Below are 20,855 nucleotides of genomic sequence, written 5' to 3' on the forward strand. Positions count from 1 at the left end.
ACTAGTTTGGTGCAGAACTGAACTTGAACCCGGGGCTCCTAACTCCAAGCTCAGTTATAGTAGTTTTCCAGGGAATTTTATATTTGTATAACTCTGACATTTACAGTCAAGTTGCTTTGCTCTGCTTGTTAGTAATCAGAAAAGGGGATTGAATTGCTAACTTTTTTTTTCTTTAACACAGAAAGTCCCTTTACAGAATCCTCCCATTAAGTGGGCCGAAGGACATAAGGGAGTATTTAATATTGAAGTGCAAGCTGTTTCTTCTGTCCACACCCAGGTAAGGAACATCAAGATCCACTTCACACAGAGCCAGAAGGCTAAGAATGAAGATGGCGTGCAGCAGAGAACCCTCTGATGAAAGAAAGTCTTTGTGCATGAATAAAACAAAAACAACCTTTAGTTCTTTGTGGGGACTTAAAAGCCTGTTCAGGTTTTATTTGTCGTTTAAATGGAAAGCCCTATGAAAATATTGAGCACCCAAATGAAGGAACCCAGTACCTGCACTGTTGGCTGAGAAATTGTGCGAGGAGACTTCATTTGAAACATCTTCCTGCTGCTGTCTCGTATCCCTCTGTAATTCTGCCATTTCTCCAGCTTTTTTTTTTGCCTCGTCTTTCTTTCCCTCCTTTTCCTGCCACTGTCTGCATTTTGCATCTGCATAGACCCCTCTGTTGGCAAGGTGTTTACCTGGTATGCTTGGCTCAGCTCACCGAACATCTCAGAGTCCAAATTCTTTTTCTGTCAGTTAATAATTATTGAGAGGTTCCATTCTGAGCACCCCACTCCACAAAGCAGTTCATACCTTGATTTGGAACGCCCATGCCTTAGAACCTCTGGTCTGAAACACTGGGTAAGAAGTTCCGCCTAGAAGGAGCTATTTGATTGTGTTTCTGAATCCACCGGTGGACATTGATGGGGTAAGACCCATGAGGCCTGCCGTCTGCCTTCCCAGGACAACCACCTGGAGAAGTTCTTCACCCTCTGCCACTCCCTGGAGAGCCAGGTGAGCTTCCCTATCCGTGTGCTGGACCAAAAGATCAGTGAGACGGCGCTGGAGCACGAGCTGAAGCTCAGCATCATCTGCCTGAACTCCTCGCGCCTGGAGCCCCTCGTGCTCTTCCTGCACCTGGTGCTGGACAAGCTCTTCCAGCTGTCCGTGCAGCCCATGGTCATCGCTGGCCAGACAGGTAGGAGACCCCCGGCGCTGGGAGGAGGAGGCAGGCGGTGCCTTGTCTTATGAAACATGATTGTCCAGAAATCCCAGGAGCGGGAACAATATGACCTTCCTTTCTATTGACGATGTGAGTCCAAGTCCAGTGCTATTTTTTTGAGACTCTGTGGATGTTAAAAAAAGAAAAAAAAGAAAGAAACATTAAAATAGGATGCTCAAAATTATGATTTTGTTTGTTTTTTGGTGAGGAAGATTGGCCCTGAGCTAACATCTGTTGCCAATCTCCCTCTTTTTGCTTGAGGAAAGATTGTCACTGAGCTAACGTCTCTGCCAATCTTCCTCTATTTTGTATGTGGGATGCACCACAGTGTGGCTTGATGAGTGTTGTGTAGGTCCATGCCTGGGATCCAAACCTGCAAACCCTGGGCTGCCAAAGCGGAATGTGTGAACTTAACCACTACACCACTGGGCCAGCCAAAATTATAATCTTTAAAATAGATTTATTGAATGATTAGAGGTAATCTATCAAATTCCATTCCCAGTGATTGATGGATTTATTTTACTTCTAATGTTTTTTTTTTTCTTGACTAACAAGGGAAGAGAATGTTTTAAAGAATTAAGATAACCCACATTAAATGGAAGGAAAGGAACTCTCTGAATTGAAATTCAAAATGATCACTTTTCTTATTGAGATATAGTGCACATACCTTACAATTCACTAAAAGTGTACGATTCAGTAGTTTTTACTATCTTCAGAAGGTCGTGCAACTATCACACTATCTAATTCCAGAACATTTTCATCAGCCCCAAATGAAACCCCTTAGCAGGAGCTCCCCATTCACCCCTCCCCTCAGCCCCTGGCAACCACTCATCTATTTTCTATCTTATAGTATATTTTAAATGCTGGTTTTTAACAAATTAACACTAAATCTATTGTGTGAGACTTCCCTTGGAAATAATGTAATGTAAGACGTGAGTCCAGTGGTTCTCCTGCCTCCTGCAGGGGTAGACTAGATGCTGGAGGGCATCTTTGTTTGACACATTTTGAACTGGGCTTCTATTGTCCTGTGCTCACGAGTCCAGCAGAGGTCATGGGTACTACCCATGCTCCCACTACTGGCTAAGAATTGCAAGCTTTGCAATAATAGAGAGCATATCTGACCTCAGAGGATTTACAATATAGCAAAGAGCAAGCAGCACAGGATGCAAGTCCTCAAAAGGACACAGCTAAATATTGCGCGGTTGGGGGCATGAAAACATACATCTGGGAGGATGCAGGAGGCCCCCAGGAAGAAGGTAGTGTTTAAGATAGCCTTGAAGGAGGGGTAGAAGAAAAGGAGCTGAAATGGGGACAGTGAAATGAACATGGGAAGAGCAGAGAACCAGAAAAGCATGGGCGTGTCAGGAAAGAAGTAAGTAATGCAGTTGGGCTGTGGAATAGGAGTAAATCGGGGACAGTGGTGGAGGGTGCTTGCTGAACTCTAGGCTTTCAGAGCAAGGGAGAGCGTGTCTTCTTAATCCCTTGGTTTGCTTTGTATCCTGGGATGCATCGTTGTGGTTCCACAGAGAAGACACCCTACACTGTAGGCTAACATTTCATACGTGTAGCTGTCACCTCTCCAGCTGGATTCCTGCAGAGCCATGTCCTCTACCCTCCCTAGATTTCCTCCTGTGTCCCCACACATGTGGCACTCTGCTTTGTATGCTCCAGCCATTTAATGTGGAGTTGTTCACTAGACAACACGTTCACACGTACATTTTGAGCCTCTTCTCCATAGCAAGTTGCCACCTTGTCATATGGGGATGACAGGGTGTTGGGACACGCAGAATAGGTGGAGGCCCCTAGACTATAAGCATTTATTCAGAACCTCTCTGTGTCAGGCCCTATGAAAGGCGCAGCAGGGAGACAAGAAAGAGTGAGAAATGCACTTTGCCCTGGAAGGACTCCCAGCCTGCTCAGAGAGACACAGTTTCCTACCGGAAACAGCCAGAGAACCATGTGATTTGGTTTTGCTTGAACCCTGTACTGAGTGGTGCCCGAGGCTTCTTGGAGGAGACAGGATTGTGCCAAGCATCGAAGGGTTGTGTGATTTAACGGGTAGGAGCACGGGGGCTTTTTAAATGAGGATAACAGCATGAGCAAAATTGCAGAGGTGAGAAAGAACAGATGTGATGGGGACAATTGGATCAGTGCCTCCTCCTAAGGAAAATTGAATTTGAGGAGAAAAGGGTACAAGAGTGGATAGGTAGCGTGGCGCCAAACTGTGGAGGGCTGCAGCTCCAAAGCGAGACAGTGTGTACAGTAGATCAATCATTTGTGTGGGTCCACTGTGGGAATAACATAAAACACTTTTGTTTTTAGATTAATCCATACGCCAAGATGCGCAAAAGCACATCTCAAACCATAGTGTGCGTGAATCCCCTGAGCATCTTGTTAAAGTGCAGATTCTGACTCAGGAGCTCTGGGGCGGGGCCTGAGGTTCTGCATTTCTAACAAGCTCCCAGGTGATACCCATAACGTCCGTGCAGACCCCACCGAGTAGGGCCAGTTGACCGAGTGGTTTAGAGAGGGGAGGATGTCTGGAGCATCTCGTGTCTTTGTTGTGCGCTGGCGGGAGGAGGAGGATGAAGGAGGAAATGTAAACTCGCTTGCGGTGAGCAGAGCCGGCCTGCTGGAGCTTCCTAAAACAGCTCACCCCACCCCAGGCCATCCTCTTGACCAGCCTAGTTCTGTTGGTCCGTGGTCAGGACTCCTTGTCATTGCCCGGGAGAGCGTTCTACCTCGGGTTCATTAAGGACTGACTGTGGCACCGCCCATTTTTCTCTTGCTTCCTCAGCCAACTTCTCCCAGTTTGCCTTTGAGTCCGTGGTGGCCATCGCCAACAGTCTGCACAACAGCAAGGACCTGGGCAAGGACCAGCACGGCAGGAACTGCCTGCTGGCCTCCTACGTGCACTACGTCTTCCGCCTGCCGGAGCTGCAAAAGGACGTGCCCAAGTCAGGTAGCGTTGTAGCCCCGAGTGTGGGAGTCCCCAGGGCGGAGCATCCTCGCCCAGGCACCCCGGCCACATAATTCACAATAATATAAAAAGCCCGAAAGTTAAGTTTTGTTTTTCAGAATGACACAAAACTTACATGAGTGCTGAAATTAGAAGTGTATTTCTAGATTTTTCTCTCTTGTTTTCTTCCTGACTCTCTCCCCTTCTTTATACTCTAAGCACTTATTTTTTCTGCCTGTGTGGTAGCCCCTCACCAGTCTTTTCCCAGTTGGTAATTTCTGATTCAGTTGAGGATCTCTTTTTTAAAAGATAGAGGAGTGACAACAGGTGTCTAGGATTCCAGGATAATAATGATAAAGAAAATAATAGATGTTCGATAGCAGTGGTAAGCAATGGTTCCTAAACTTTTCATTTTGAAAAAAGTGTCCGTTTTCTCATTTACCCCAAACTAAACTTCTGAAATAATAATAATCCATTTCTCTACTCTTCTTAATTATTTACGTAGGTTTTGCATATTTACATAGCCCTAACAAAGAAACTTGGCATTTTTATTAGTCCATGCAGCCTCATTTCAAGTAAACCTGTAATTTTGATTGAGTTTTTTAAAATATTGGTAATATCTCAAACTCACAAAATCACTTTTGAAGACATATACATACTTAAAGGTGAAAAACATCGATATATAGTATATACTTATCCTCATAAGGTTCAGATGATTCCTTGGATTTTCAAATCTCAGAAAACCTTACTGCATGATTTAAAAAGTTGTCATCATTTAAATATTAATAAATTTAAAAATCCACATTTCCAGCTTGTCTTGAGAAATCAGAAGCTATGGCCACCCTGGGGGCTGTTTCCCTGTGGTGATAATAGTCTGGAGCTGAGTAGTAGCCCCTACCTTTGGATAAAGCATGTGCTTCCAGTTTACTACAGTCCTCACCACTCCCTACTGCCTTACACCCTATCTACTTACCCTCTAAGTACTGCCTCCTTGGTCTCCCCTAGGCATTTGATAAGACCTAATTCCAAGACCTAATCTACTGGGTTTTCATTCCACTATCTACACCATCCCTCTTCAGTTTCTTCTCAAGCCCAGTAAGTGACTCTGATTCCCTTTCTGTTGACATGTCTGTACCTCGTGGGGTGCAGGTGGCCCCACCGCTCTCCCTGACCCTCGCTACCACACATATGGACGCACGTCTGCTGCCGCTGTGAGTTCAAAGCTGCTGCAGGCCCGAGTGATGAGCAGCAGCAACCCAGACCTCGCAGGGACACATTCTGCAGTAGATGAGGAAGTTAAGAACATCATGTCTTCAAAGGTAGGGAAGATGTCAAACCTGTCAAGATGGAAAGTTTTCATTTTTAACTAACACTTGGAAGAACAACACGAAATCACCCACTACTGACGCCCACTATGTTGGTTAAATGCTTTAATGCACAGCTTTAGCGTTATTAATGTTCTTTCCTTTGGAAGTGATTGAGACCATTCTGAAAGATGCAGAGGCAGGATCTGTTCAGTTAGTTAACGCTGGTGGGAAGTTTTTCCGGCAAAGCTGGTTTTACTGCATGGAGTCAGTGATACCATGAATTTTATTTTCACGGAAAAAAATTTAGCTTTAACTTCTTTTAGTGCCTAGAAAGGTTGTTTTTTATTATGTTGGGGTTTTTTTTTTTTTGAGGAAGATTAGTCCTAAGCTAACATATGCTGCCAGTCCTCCTCTTTTTACTGAGGAAGACTGGCCCTGAGCTAACGTCCGTGCCCATCTTCCTCTACTTTATATGTGGGACGCCTACCACAGCATGGCTTGCCAAGCGGTGCCATGTCTGCACCCAGGATCCAAACCAGAGAACCCCGGGCCACCAAAGCAGAATGTGTGCATCTAACCGCTGTGCCACCGGACCAGCTTCCTGTTTTGTTTTTTAATATCTGCCTTTTACATTCATTAACATTCATAGACTGATTTTCCCATATAATAATCCCAAAGAGCAAAGCCAGATTTTATAAATAAATAAAAACTGAGATCCTAAGGGAGTTGGTGACTTGCCCTAGATTGTTTTTCCTTCCATGAATTCTTTGCTTTTTCTTGATAAACTTTTTATTTTATAACAGTTTCAGATTTATAAAATTATTGTGAATGTAGTACAGAAAGTTTTTGTATACTCCGTAGCCAGTTTCCCTGTTATTAACATTTTACAGTAGAAGGATACATTTGTCACAATTAATGAACCAACATTGATATGTTATTATTATTAACTATCAGTTTATGTTTTATTCAGATTTTTTTCCCCTAATGTCCTTTTTCTGTTCCAGGAGGCCATCCAGGATACCACATTATATTTTATAGTCATATCTCTGTAGATGCCTCTTGGCTGTGACAATTTCTTAGACTTTCCTTGTTTTTGATGACCTTGACAGTTTTGAGGAGTACTGGTCAGGTATTTTGTTGGATATGTCTCATTTAAAAAAAACTTTTAGGGGCCAGTCCCATGGCCAAGTGGTTAAGCTCACACGCTCTGCTTCAGCAGCCCAGGATTTTGCTGGTTCGGATCCTGGGCGTGAACATGGCACCACTCATCAGGCCGTGTTGTGGTGGCATCCCACATAGCACAACCAGAGGCACTCACAACTGCAATATACAACTATGTATTGGGGGGGCTTTGGGGAGAAGAAGAAGGAAAAAAAAAAGATTGGCAACAGATGTTAGTTCAGGTGCCAATCTTTAAAAAAAAAACTAAATTATGATATAATTCACATACCATAAAATTCGCCCTTTTCAAGTATATGATTCAGCGGGTTTTTTTCACAGAGCTCCCATGAATTCTTAGTCTGAATTTTCTTTCCACTTATCTGTGGCCTCAGGGTGGCTAATCTTTTAGAGTAATATTTCCTCTGATTAAGGTAAATCAAACTCTCTAGTTTTGACATAGTTTCCCTTATAAAGTCCACCCACTTGAGATAGTATGTTGTGACAAAAGGAATCTGGAGACCAGGGTTGGGTCTCGGCTCTGAACCCACCCAGCCGTGTGGTCATGGGCAAGTCAGTTCCTGCCCTGGGCCTCATTGCCCTCACCTCTGCAGAGGTTCTGGACATTGGATGAACTTAAGCATCATCTCTGGATCCACTCCAAGAGATTCTGAGGATTTATCAGTTGCACATATGAAATTGTTGATATTCTAACCTTTTCAACTTACAGAATCAACCCAGGGATGTGCTGGAGCTGGCTTGTACCAGTTTCTGAAAGCTGATTATTAAATTTTCAGGAATTTTTTGAATTAGTCGTTAAACGTAGACATTTTAAAAAATTAAATTATATAAACTAACAAATAAGTTATATTAAAGACAAAGGTAATCTAAATGCAATGTGGTATCCTGGCTTGTATCTTGGAAGAGAAACAGGACATTAGTGAAAACACTGGCGAAATCCACATACTCAGTGGTTTAGTTAATGGTAATGTGCCAATGTTAATTTCTCAGTTTTGACAAATGTACGGTAATGTGAGATATCAACATTAAGGGGAACTGGGTGAAGGGTATATAAGAACTCTGTACCACCTTTGCAACTTGTCTGTAAATCTAAAATTATTCCACTTTAAAAGGATAGTACTCAAACCTCATCCTTTCCTAATTATTTTACATTTTACTATTATCTATGTTCTTGAGGTTATTTATGTCTATTTGCATCTGTATGGTGGAAATACTATATGATGGTTTGCTACTGCACATCTCGTCCCAACGCTGTGTTCAGTCATATCCTGTTAACTTGAAATCAGCCGTGATGGAAACATTTACAGCACAGAAATTGACCAATGCTACACATGAGCCCCTCCCTGCCAAGAGCTGGTTGTTAAACACTTGCCAGCACACCATGGTTCAACTTCACATCTAAGGTCCCTTTCAGCAATATCATTTTCTGGTGGCCCAGAGGAGAAGTGGTCTGCACTTATCACTGACATCCTGGATCGTTACAGTTTCCTTTAATAAGACAAAACATTGAATTTCTGTGTGGACTGTGTTAAGAATTTTCCAGTTATTTTGTAGCAAGGGGAAAAAATTTTGTCCAACTAAAAGAACAGAGTATAATCCTTCCTTTCAGAAATGGTTTTTGGCAATCTATTAATTACAGCGTTGAGACTGGGCACAGTACCATACTAACCCACAGAGAGGCACTGTTCCCACACATTTTTTCCTGCTCTCCCAATAAGTCAGAGATGCTTAGAATATTGAAGGAACTATTCAGCATCTCCTGGTACTTCACTAGGTTTTAATTCTAGGTTACTACACACCAAAATGTTAACAGTGATTCTCTCAGGAGCAGGTGGAATTAGGTGTAACTTGACTTTCTTTGCTTTTATATTTATTCGTAGCAATTGTTTTATCTTTGTAACCAGAAAAAAAAAAGATATATATTAAAAATGAATTCTGAGGGTGTGATTTCCAGGCTGCTGGCTCGTCACTCCAGTGGGCCACTGTCAGTGGACTGCTGAGTCATGGTTTGTCTATTTCAGGTTACTGATCGCAACTGCAACCGGATGTCTTACTATTGCTCTGGCAATAACGATGTTCCAAGCTCAACCACAGCCCCAAGGCCAGCCAGCAAAAAGGTACTGAGCAGAGCAGTGTTAGGATAATTTGCCCCATGCCCTCTCACAATGATTGGAAAAAGACACCATCAAAGTGCTCTCCTACCTTGTTCCAGTCCTCCTAACACACACATACACAAACACGCACACACATATTTGCAGCCTGTCCGTGATCCTCCATGTTTTGACCACCTGATTACCTAGTTATCAGTGGTTCTCCAACCTTACCATGCAGAAGTACCTGGGTGGCTTGTTAAAACTGACTGCTGGACCCCATCCCCAGAGTTTCTGACTCAATAGATCTGCAGTGGAGCTCAAGAATTTGCATTTCTAACATGTTCCCAGCTGATGCTGGTCCCGGGACCAGGCTTTGACAACCTCTGTATGAGCTTCTTGTTTACAATTCTCCAATTGTAATCACAGCCTGTGTGGTCTGTGAGGTGAGGGGGAAAGAGCTGTCTGTCACAGTTTTCTCCTCTGCCAGGCACCCAAGTGTTGCACCATTTTAGTAACTACTTTAGTTAAGGTCTTGAATGTCTTTCAAGACCCCTATTAAAATGTAAATATGCTGATTGGAAGAATAACAGAAGAAGCCATTTGCAACAGCTGACGCCAAAGGGAAATGTTTGTTAAAAAGACAAGAAGGGAAAGAGCGCAGCCCAGCTCACTTTGAACTAGGTGAGGGCAGGATCAGTAGGAGAAGGCCCTGCCAAACGCGCGCTCCAGACTCTGCAGCAATCCGGGCACCGTATGTCTGGGGAGAGGTACCAGGAGTTGTTTGTAAAGGAGAAATGAAAGAACATATGACTAGGTGCTGAAAATAAATTTTTCACTTACTCTAAAACTTAGCATGGGGCTTTGCAGTGACTGATTACAAGCGCCATTTTCCTTCTTACAAACCATGATTTGCCTCCAGCCTGACTTCCTTTGAGGCAGGGCCTGATTTCTTCCGGGCACAGTCGTGTTTGGTTCTGCAGTTGCTTTGTTTTGACTATGTTTCTGGTCATTTCTACGACCCGAAGAGAATCGTTTCATTTCAGAGGGAAGTTTAGCCAGTGTTTCCTCACTAGCCCCACAGACAAGGTTTAACTGCTTAGCTATTTTCTATAACCTCTGGAGCAAGGTGTTCTTGTCATAATGTTGCCCAGTAAGCAGCATAAATTACTTTAAGAAGCAGCTTATCCCCCTCTAATCTCTTCTTGCCATAAGACTCTGGCAGTCAAACTGACCTATTTTCCAGAGGTTACCTTTGAAGCTGGTGGAGCGTGTCTTTCCTACAATGGGAAGATCCAGCTGTAGCTGAGTTACATCTTGTGTACACTGAGACCACCTGCCAGCTTACACTCAGCCTCATGCCTCTCCCAGATAGGCGAGCTTCACGTGTGTCTCACAACCACAGACACGTGTGTTAACGTGTATTAAGATTAGAGAAGTTTGACTCACCTGGCAGAATGAAGTGGAACCCTCTGACGAGCTGAAACACTATGGCCTGCTCCATTCCTCACCACTGACTGTCTGTGGATGTGAATAGTTAGAATATCCAGACATCTGCACGTAGATTTTCCATTTGTCCCTTTTAGTTCAGCTGAGCAACTCAAATTTTAAAGTTCACGAGAATTAGTAAATTGGGTTGCCTGCATACTGTCCATTGTGGGTAATTTAAAGGTTTGTCAATGGCAATCTTTGCTATAATCAATTTTTGCTTTAGATGTTGAGTTTAAAACTTAACTGCCACATAAGCCAGTACTCTAGAATATCACCATAGGATGTTCAAGTAGTTTCAGCTTTCTTACCCACACAACAATAAAAAGTTAGTTCATCTGTATTTATTCTAGATTTTGTGGTCATTAGATAAATGAAATCCACAGAAAATGCCCAGACATGATTTTTGCCGTTAGTTAGGGTGACCACCCATCCCAGTTTGCCCAGGACTGTGGGGGTCCCTGGAAGGCAGGATTTTCCATTTTAAGACCAGGTAGTCCAGGCAAACTGAGATGAGTTGGATGCCCTACCTTTAGTCTTGAACTTGCCAATCAACACTGTTGTCAGGAGCATTAACAGGTAGCCATATACATTAGGGAATGGGAAAGATAAGAAAGGTGCAGAAGTCACCATCTGCCACATTTGCTGTCAGGCAGTCAGATGACTTGAAGGGAAGTGACATAAAGTGGAGCTGAGGGACTTTCAGGCATCTGACCCTGGGACCTAAGAATTTAGAAGCTGTGAGTTCAGGCTGCTACCACCGTGACTTTTAATGCAGGTGATCTACTCATAACCCCAACTCATCACATTTCCTACAAAACCATCATGGATATAAAAACAAGAATCGTCCAGTGTTGAAGGGCATTTAGATACCATCTAGATAGCGATTCTCTAATCGTGGTCCCCAGACCAGAAATGTCAGCATCACCTGGGAACTTGTTAAAAATGCAAATTCTCAGGCCCTGCCCCAGACTTACTCAATCTGAATCCAGAACTCTGGGGGTGGGGCCAGAAGTCTGTTGTCTTCACGAGCCCTTCAAGGGATTCTGATACGCATTCAAGTTCAAGAACCACTGCTACCAAACAGCTGAGTTTATGGATGAGAAAACTAAGGGGAAAGAGAGGAATGGCCTGCACAAGGTCACACAGAGCATTTGCAGCATGATCTGATACTGCAGATGGTCCCAGGTCTGACTGCTACCCCAGAATCAGCTTCACTCCCATCCTAGGCCGTCCTTCAAATCTGGTGATACCACCAGCCTTCCCCTACCTGCCTAAAATGCCCTCCGGTCTCAAGTATTTCAGCATTGACCGTCCACTTGTGGTCTAGGACATCTGGGACACATGCATCAGTAACTAACAAGCTATTACGGTTGGTAAAAAAGGAAAGAGGTTTTGGTGTATAAAGCATTTGGCATCATAGTCTGGTTTTTGTGGTTGTTATGTAGCATTTCCACGAGGAGCTTGCCCTGCAGATGGTCGTCAGCACCGGGATGGTGAGAGAAACAGTCTTCAAGTACGCCTGGTTCTTCTTTGAGCTTCTGGTAAGATTCTTGCATGTTTCTATCTATGCTCAATAGGGCATGAAAAGCACATTGCAGAAAGGCAGTGAAGTGTCCCATATCAGGAGTTGACATTTTATCCACTGAGTTGCTCCTGCTGAAAACCTGGGATCATTCCTTGGAATCCAACTCTCCCTCACCCCTCCATCCATCTTCCGCCAAATCTTGTTGATTCTGTCTTGAAAATCTACGTCCAGCCTGTTGCTTCTCACCATTTTCACTGCTCCCCACCTGGCCAAGCCACCATCATCTTTTGCCTGCCTCTCATAATAATGTCCTCTTTCGCCCACCTGCATTCATTTTTGCCCTCAGTCCGTCCATCCTGCATCATAGTAAACAGATAATGTCACTTCCTTCTTTAAAACCCTTCAGTGACTTTCAGGGTACTGGAAATAAAGCACAAATTTTTATCGTGGCCTAAAAAGCCCTTGTACCATTCAGTTTGCCTCCATCTCTAACCTCATCTCAGGCCATATTCCCCCCTCATTCAGCCTCATTGTTCCCATTTTGGGTCTTTGACAACGCCAAGGCCTTTTCAGCCTCAAAGCCTTTTTCAGAGTCTCTCCCCAGTTCCCCACCTTTCATCCCCCCATGCATGTACTTTTTGGGTTCTTTAGGTTTCAACTTTAATGTCACCACCTCCGAGAGGCCTTTTCTGACCACCTTATACTGTAATATGTCTTCCACTCTATTCTCCTTTTAAACACCCTATTTATTTCCTTCCTAGCACTTATCACAATTTATAAATGTTGTTCTGTCTTGCCTATTAGATTTCTAGTATATGGGTCTGTCATCTTCACTATCCTATCGCTAGCCCAGAACACAGCTTGGCATCAATACAAGCACCAACTAATATTTGTTGGGGGGCAAAAAAGTGAAACTCTTAAATCTGTTTACCTACAACTTCCATCCATTCTCTAGCAGAAAATCAAAAGGTACAGCCGTATTCCTTAATTTTAAAATAAAGAGAATAATACCTATTTTTTGTTTAATTATTATTAGAAGTGAAAGGATTTTACCATAAAGCCACTAGAGTAAGCATTTTGTCGCCATTGATAAATGGAGATGCATTGTGATATGATTTTAAGTGAAAAAAGGTATAAAAACATAGACACCAACTACGTAAAAATGCGCAAACAATCCAGAGAATAAGGAGCAAATTGAGATTTAGTAATAGAGTTAGCTTTATATTTACTGAGTATTTTCCTCTGTGACATTAAGGGAATAATTTTTTTTTCTTTTTTTTTAAGAAAGAGAGGTGGTAGGATCTCCCCCTGGGCTCTGGTTTATCTATGTGAGTTCAAACCAATAAAAAGGGACCAATAGTGAACGATAGGACATAGAGAACACGGAATCAAAGGACACAAAAATAAAACACATACTGAGAAGGAAATGGGAAGTGATGAGCAATGAGGTTAAAAAGAAGCCAGGCCAGTGCCATAGAAATACATCCAGGATTCAGTCCTTTAGAGTTTCACCAAGTTCCGAGCCCTAGCTTGAGAAAGATTTTGCAGGAGAGGTGTCTTTTCGAAGCACAGTCCCAAATCCCCACAACAGAATCACCTGGAGGTGCTTAGTAAAAATAAAGCAGATTCTTGGGACCCTCCCTAGAACTGAGTGCAATGAAGAGGGTCGGAACCAGCAGTGTGCGTTTACCTGTCTTCCTGGGTGACTTCTAAGCTCACTGAAGATCCACTGGTCCACACCACCTCTGCTCTATGAGACCTAAACAGAGCTAGGGGTCCTTCCAGATTTGTACCCAGCCAGCACCAGGGCTCTGCATTCTAAAAGCCAAGCTGATTAAGATGAGAGGCTGCAGCTCACAAGTTTTGGGGCAACCACATTGGCAGTAAGACATGAGCTCTGTGCTCTGGCAGGAAGTGGACTGGCAATAAAACTCTGGAGGCATGAGAAGTATCAAAACCAACACTTCAAGCCCTGTACATCCTGCTTCTACCCACCCATCCCACCCACCATCAAGTTTCTCCATAGGGAAGATTCCCTTGGGATATAATCCATCTATAGATAATTCAGACAAAGAATTCGAAACTGAATTCATCTGTCAAATTTGCAATTAAAAAAAAAAGACAAGAAGCAAAAACTCAAATTGATATTGTAGAATCTCATAGAAGAAAGTCCCAAAGGAAAGCAGTCTCCTGATTCAAAGATGTTTTATATCATTTACTCACACACATATACACGTTCTCTTCACCTAAGCACTTTTAGGTCTTATTTAATAGTTATATATTATAAATACTACAGTTGTTAGACTGGAGAACCAAGCTCCTAGGGTGGTGGTTCTCAGACTGCTCCCTGAAGGTTCCAGTAGCAGCTCTAAGGACCGCATCTCTGAAACCGCAGTAAACCCTGTGAGATAACCCCCCTGAGGAGTTATCCCCATTGCTCAGTAGGGGTTTGCCCCGCTCTCAGCCCTGAGGAGCAGAGCCTGATTTCCACAGCTTGTAAATCCAGGCTCTTTTCCTCTTTGCCTCTCCTTGGAAGCTCAAAGTTACAAAACATTTTCTTAGCCTAACATACTAACAACATGCAAAACCTTTGTATTCCAAAGTTGACTTTAATGCAGTGCTACAATGATTATTCCATTCCCAATCAGAACAAACTCAGCATGGCTAGGCCTGAGTGGCTCCACGTGGCATCCTAGAGCTCTCCTTTGAAGACAAGTTTGCATTCTCTGCAGGCGTAATGATGACTCTGTCCTTCATATAATCCCAATAACAGCTGACATCTCTGAAGGAGAAATTATAACATCTAAAATGTATTGAGCATATTATTCTGTACACGTCCAGCACCATTTGAAACATTATCTCATTTAAGGCAGGAGTTTTCTATCATCCCCAATTTACAGATGGGGTTGGAGGAGGGTGGAGGCCATAAGGAGAAGTCTCTAAGCCCACCAAAGGCTTCAGCAGCACCGCCTCTCTGCCCCTAACCGCAGGAAACTAAGAACCATGGAAAAGGAGAAGATTGCTTTTGATCTTACGCATTTATTTACTAGCTCTAGGTGGGCCCAGGAGAGAAAGCAAAAGCTAAAACTAGTAGCCCTCCTTACTACTGGAAGTCTCTTATGGTCAATAGATGAGATAGTTGGAAAGAAAGCTCCTGCTGATCTGAGCACATGGAGGGAGTTGGTCAATATGCAGGTCACACAAGACACTGATTACCAGGGCTCTGCAGGTTGTAACCTAAGTCGGTCAGGGTCCTGGTACGACAGCGTTGGCATTACTTAAAGGGGTTAACTGAAAAGCATTTATCAAAGGGACTCTGCCCAGGGTGTACACAAGGTTATAAGAGCAGATAAGGGTTGGTGAAGCACCCTGGGAGCAGCAATTGCTGGAAGCCTTTATCTATCCTAGCTCTAAAGAAGCGAGGATAGCAAGCAGTGTAACTGGGGCTGAGAGACAGCTGAGGCAGAGAAGAGGGCCCACATCCTAGCAGCTGGAGTCTTAGAGAAACGTTGTCCCTGCTAGAACCATGCGGCGGCAGGGATGAGGGCCATGGAGCAAGTAAGTACCTGGACCTCTCTGTTCTCCTGCCCAGTGAGCCCTGCTGGTGCCTCCCATTGGCCAACTCCAACGAGAAGCCCAAGGACAAGGAGTCCTGAGTGATGTAGTCCATAGAATTCAGCTTCCCAGGGTTCAGGGATAGACAGAGAAGGGCAAAAAATGGACCTAGGGGCTCGGGCGGAGGCAAGCAGAAACTGTCAGCCCCAGCCAGAACTTCACAAGGACACTGATCTCAGACTCAGACCGGGTGCCCGGTCCTCCACACATTGTTTGTGCATTTGCCTTATGGATGCCCAGGAAGTTATTTTAAAACCAAAGTAGTTTTTTACCAAGAAGCTTGAAGAGAAAGAAAAGACAGCCTCCTTGGGTTTAGCCAACAACCTAAGCGGTTTAACACCCTTCTGCTGTGTTAATGTCCAAGCGCTAATGAACAATCACTTTGGCATTAGAGCTGTTGAACACAATCCTTGGGCGAATTTCACACTTGCTAATGAATCATTCCCTGTGCTTCTAGAAACTGCTGAGCCAGACTTTGAGGACCTAGAGGTAAATGGGTGACCTAGTTTACTCGGAGCGTGAAGTTCTGCTCCAAGTGGTTCTTTAGAGCTAACCCTCCTTTGAATGGGCCACCAAAGCCAATACGGGGGAGAATATTTTCCTGCCTTACCCTATCCTACAAATAATGGGCCAGACATGCACTAGTATTTCCGTTGGGTGTTCCTCTCTGGGGATCCGAAGAACACAGTAGCTGGCAAGTTGCTGACAGTCTGGAAAGAGGCCATTAGTTGGAAGTACAGTATTGTGAGAATTATCTATTTGGTTGTTGGATGGCCAAACTAAGCAGGCAAGAGGCGAGTACAATAGTGAATTCTAAAAACCTGATGCTGGAGTGGGTTAACCCCCAGAACATCCGGATTGCGGTAGCCCAAAACAAAGAAGTCCTGTCTTCCTAGTTCCTTTGTTAGGAGTCTAGTGAGAGAGACATTTGGGCAGACAAAAATGGGATCCAGTTCCCACCCCTCATTCAGGTCCTTCCACCGAGTGTATGAGACCCTGTGGAGTACACACACGTCCGTGTGTCCTGAGCCAAGAAGGACTCTGCAGCAAAGAGGAATGGTGATTCTTATACTGGGCTTTAGGATTTTATATTCTTAGGTCTTCCCCATGCTGGCCCTGGCATTATCTTAAAACACAAAACACACAAAGGGTGTCTGTCTGTTTTTCTCTTCTTATTTTACCTTCTCTTTGTTTTTTACCTGTTTGTCTCAGTGCTAATGAAAATCGCCAGTGCCGCATTCTTAGAAATCTACTATTAGTGCATGAAAGTTCTCCCATCTAGTTCTTGGGAGTGGGGGTCATTTTTCCCATACAACTTTGTCCCCTATTCTTCCAGCCCTGACCTAGGAGGTCACCTTCATGCAAATGTGGACAGTTCAACCTCCAGGGTCATTTCTTTTTTGCGGTGACTCTCTGATTAGCCTGGACACATCCATAAAAATGACCTTAGAGGGTAGGCACCCAACCACCAGAACTCCCAGTGTTTCCCATCAGACCGTTCCTGATAACTCTAAGCAACTTCCAACAGGGGCAAGAGGCAACCTCAGACTGTATCAAAGGAAGCTGTGTGGACCCACAAATCTCCTGGCCTCAGGAGGAAGTCCACAAAATAAGCATAGTCTTGATTTACAGTCGTGGTAGGCATTGAGCTGGTGAGCTGGTCGTCATACAGGCAATCACCAATTAGCAGACAGATTTTTATTTTAAAAATATATATATGTATATACATTATGTACAATGTATGTATTATGTTTTAGGATATGTGTGTATAGTTTTTATATGCATTTTATTAGTCTTATAGAACTCAAAACATAATTTCTCCTAGAGGCAATGTTCCAAATAGTGGTTAAGTTTGCAGCTAGCCTACTATAGAATTGTTTTTGGGAAAACTGTGCTCCCCATGTCAACTTGAAACTCAGAATGAAAGAAACATTTCTCCATGTTCTCCTTCCTATAGTTTCAGGGACAGAAATGACTTCTGTTCACATCAGAAACAGTATCATAAACAGCTCCTTTCCATTGAATGTGCTGTGTGCTATGACTGATGCCTAGGTGGCTGTGGGAGCCCAGCCTCGTCTGCCTTCCTGGACCTAGGCTGTTGAGAGAAGGGGAGGCTGATGACACCGTAGCTAAAGAATTAAGCTCCCTGGCTTTGTCAGCAGCAAGAAGGAAGCCCCCTGACTTGGGGTCAAAAAGAGGACACCCTTCCCGCTCTGCCACCATGGTAACCATTTCTGTGTCAGGAGCATGTTTTAGTCCAGAGCCTGTTGGGCAACCAGCAGCGCAGATCAAGTGTTAGAAAGTCCATTGTTAAGGAGCTTTTCTTCCAGCCTTTTCCCCTTTCCACGGCAGACAAGCAGGTCACCAATTTCCATGTTGACATTTCTCCCATTCCTTCTGTAGGTGAAAAGCATGGCCCAGTATGTACATAACATGGACAAACGGGACAATTTTCGGAGGACTCGTTTTTCCGACCGTTTCAAAGATGACATAACTACTATTGTTAATGTGGTCACCTCGGAGATTGCAGCCCTTTTAGTAAAACCTCAGAAGGTAACCGTGTCATTTACTGTTTACTTTCTAAATTTTTTACCTTGAGCGTATGTTATTTTCACAATCAGAGAGAAATGAGCATCATCTTAAAACAGTAATTAAAATGTAACTAACTATATGTGGCAACTAAATGCTTATATTCTCCTGGACAGGACCCTGGGACAGGGCTGGGAGATTGCCATAAAAAATTGCAGTACGAAATTGCAATAGTTTAAATTATTGTATCAATGTAGATATAACAGAGAATATTCTTATTCTTAGGAAATACACCCTGAAGTATTATGGTGCAAATGGGAACATTTGCAACCTACTGTCAAATGGTTCCGGAAAAAAATTGTATGTATGGAGGGAATGATAAAGCTAAACGTAAAATGCCAAGTGTTAAAGAATCTGGTGAAAGGGCATACAGGAGTTCTTGTACTATTCTTGCATCTTTTCTGTAAGTTTGAAATTATTTCAAAAGAGAAAGTAAAAAAACAAAATAAGAAAATTTTAGAGGGTAACTATAAAAGTTGAGGCAGCCGTGGCAATTATTAAAACCTTTATCATTGTTAAGAATTTGTATAATACCAAGAAGGTTTCCATTTGGTTATTTCTCTTGGCAAACTTTGAGAGAGCAGCAGTGTTATCTCCATTTTGGCAGGCATGAAAAATGAGGCACAGTGAGGTTGATCAATTTTCCAAAAGTCACACCGCTAGCAGCACAGCCAAAACTGAAGTTGCTGAGCCCAGAATATTCAGACAGTTACATAAACCATCCAGGAGTGGCCCACGTGGAGGATGCTGGGAGCACAAGGACTTGCCCCTCAGTGATACTGTGGAAGCTTCTCTGTCAGGTCTCCATCCACCCCAGTGGCTGGTCAGCTTGGCCTGAATTTGCAAAGTGCACGTCATAACAGGAAGAATGTATTTTCAAATCATATTTTCAATAGTGTCAGAGAAAATTGATTTATCATTCTGAGAACAGAAGACATAATCATGAAAAAATGAATCCCAATTGCTCTAAAGTGCTGTAAAACCCCTCATAAATATGAGCACTGAGAAGTATTAAAAACAAAAACTCTGGCCTCAATTCATGCAAGAGTTCACTCTGCCGTGTCTAACTCTGACCTCTCTTAGGCTAAGAGCGCTGCCTAATTGGAGAAAAAAATTTCTTAGGTAAAAACAGATTCTTTTATCCTGATTAGGTTTTCTGCAATAATCCTTATGAATTAAGAATCTGTCTTATTGAAGATAGTGAATACATTTCAAATTGGTTTTACCAAAATAGTAATTACCAGAATCAAATAAATTATGGTAGAGCCAGATGAAGAAATACAAGGCAGCCATTAAAAACTAGTTTTGAAGAAATATTACAAATGTAAGAAAATGTTCATAATATAATATTGAATGAAAAAAATTAGGACCCAACATTGTACTCGGAGAACGAGCTCAATTATATACGTATAAATATACACACAGGAAAAAGGACTGGAAGGAATGTAACTAAATATACGGTAGATAAAGAATTACTTGATTCAATCTAACACTCCTGGCATCAATTACGGGCTAAATTGTATTTGCTACAATTTTACAGGGTGACCTGCTTTGCTCAGTGTCTCTTAGAAGGACACTGGCTGAAAAGAAGGACCTGTCTCTCCCAGCTTTCCCACCAGGGACCTGGGAGTTCATGACTGGGGCTTACCACAAAATCATTTGAGTGTTTGTTTGTATGTTTGTTTTTAAGGAAAACGAACAGGCGGAAAAGATCAACATCAGCCTGGCTTTCTTTTTGTATGACCTTCTCTCACTCATGGATCGTGGCTTTGTGTTTAACCTCATCAAACATTACTGCAACCAGGTGAGTGTTCCCTGATAGCCATGGTGTCCTTGCTTCCTTCTCATCTGATGTGGCGCTCCCTGCCATGGGATGCTATCGTATTCATTCCCAAGTTAGACAGTTTGACTCTTGTACATTCTGGGTTTTGTGGTCCTTTCCTCACGTCATTGGTTTTGTGTCGTGGACATCCCTAGACACACTCCTTTCATGGGTTCCTGGAGCATTTACCAACCCAGCATGGAAGGCTCAACAAGTAAATCTATGGGAATTGAAATTTAGTAGTGATATGATCTGCCTTTTTCAGTTTAACATTTAAAAGAAATTACATGACTGTAGCATTCAGTCTTTGACCAGGTACAGAATTCAAAGTATGACGTCTCTTTTCACGTATTAGGGTAATTAATTAAATTGTGGTTGTGAAATTCTGACTTTAAAGAACTCTGATAAAATCAGTCAAAGAGACTGAATTTCACTGAGCACAAAGCAAATATTTTATAATCCAAGAGCATCTTATCAGTGTGATCTCCCCAAACTTTTAAATGGAATTCTTCTTTTGTCCACTGTCCCCCTCAAACTGTCCCAACAATAGCAATATAAGTAGCAGCTATTATTGTTGCTACTCCTTTTCTTCCATATCCTACTCTAGCCACCAGTACCACTATCGTTGCCATCATCACCACTTTCTGCCACCGTTGTCATCGCCTCCCACTCTCACCATCACCATCTCCATCATCAGCACCTCCACCTTCACCATCACTGTCGCCACCACTGGTTTTCCCCTATGGATCAGGCACTGTGTTAAGCACTTTATAGAAATTGTATCCTTTAGTCCTTGTGAGGTGTTATTATCAACATTTTGCAGATGATAAAAACTGAGGTTTAGAGGCGTTATGTAACTTGTCCAGGGAGGAAAGAGCCATGTCTACCTAACTCCAAGGTACAGTGGACTAGTCACTCTGTTCTGCCAGAACTAGCTCTCTGTGGTTCATCCCTTAGTGACTTAAAAGTCATTCAACTTCTATGGGTCCCATTTCCTCATTTGTAAAATAAAACGATCTCCTCCCCCCCGCCCCCCAAAAAAGATCATGGCTTTCCTAAAGGAACTC

At 43.0% G+C, this 20,855-nt stretch overlaps 1 protein-coding gene across 3 annotated transcripts in view; it reads left to right on the forward strand.

The window, feature by feature from the left end:
- Positions 1-20,855, forward strand: part of DOCK8 (dedicator of cytokinesis 8) — a 206,393-nt gene that overhangs the window by 129,681 nt on the left and 55,857 nt on the right. For all 3 annotated transcript variants that reach the window (XM_070590602.1, XM_070590603.1, XM_070590604.1), the window contains 8 exons: positions 182-277; positions 953-1,187; positions 4,009-4,173; positions 5,320-5,489; positions 8,678-8,773; positions 11,683-11,778; positions 17,781-17,930; positions 19,657-19,770. In XM_070590602.1, the coding sequence (XP_070446703.1) occupies positions 182-277; positions 953-1,187; positions 4,009-4,173; positions 5,320-5,489; positions 8,678-8,773; positions 11,683-11,778; positions 17,781-17,930; positions 19,657-19,770 (1,122 nt within the window). The remainder of the gene's footprint in view (positions 1-181; positions 278-952; positions 1,188-4,008; positions 4,174-5,319; positions 5,490-8,677; positions 8,774-11,682; positions 11,779-17,780; positions 17,931-19,656; positions 19,771-20,855) is intronic.

The sequence above is a fragment of the Equus przewalskii genome, chromosome 22, assembly GCF_037783145.1.
Source record: "Equus przewalskii isolate Varuska chromosome 22, EquPr2, whole genome shotgun sequence".
Lineage (NCBI taxonomy): Eukaryota > Metazoa > Chordata > Mammalia > Perissodactyla > Equidae > Equus > Equus przewalskii.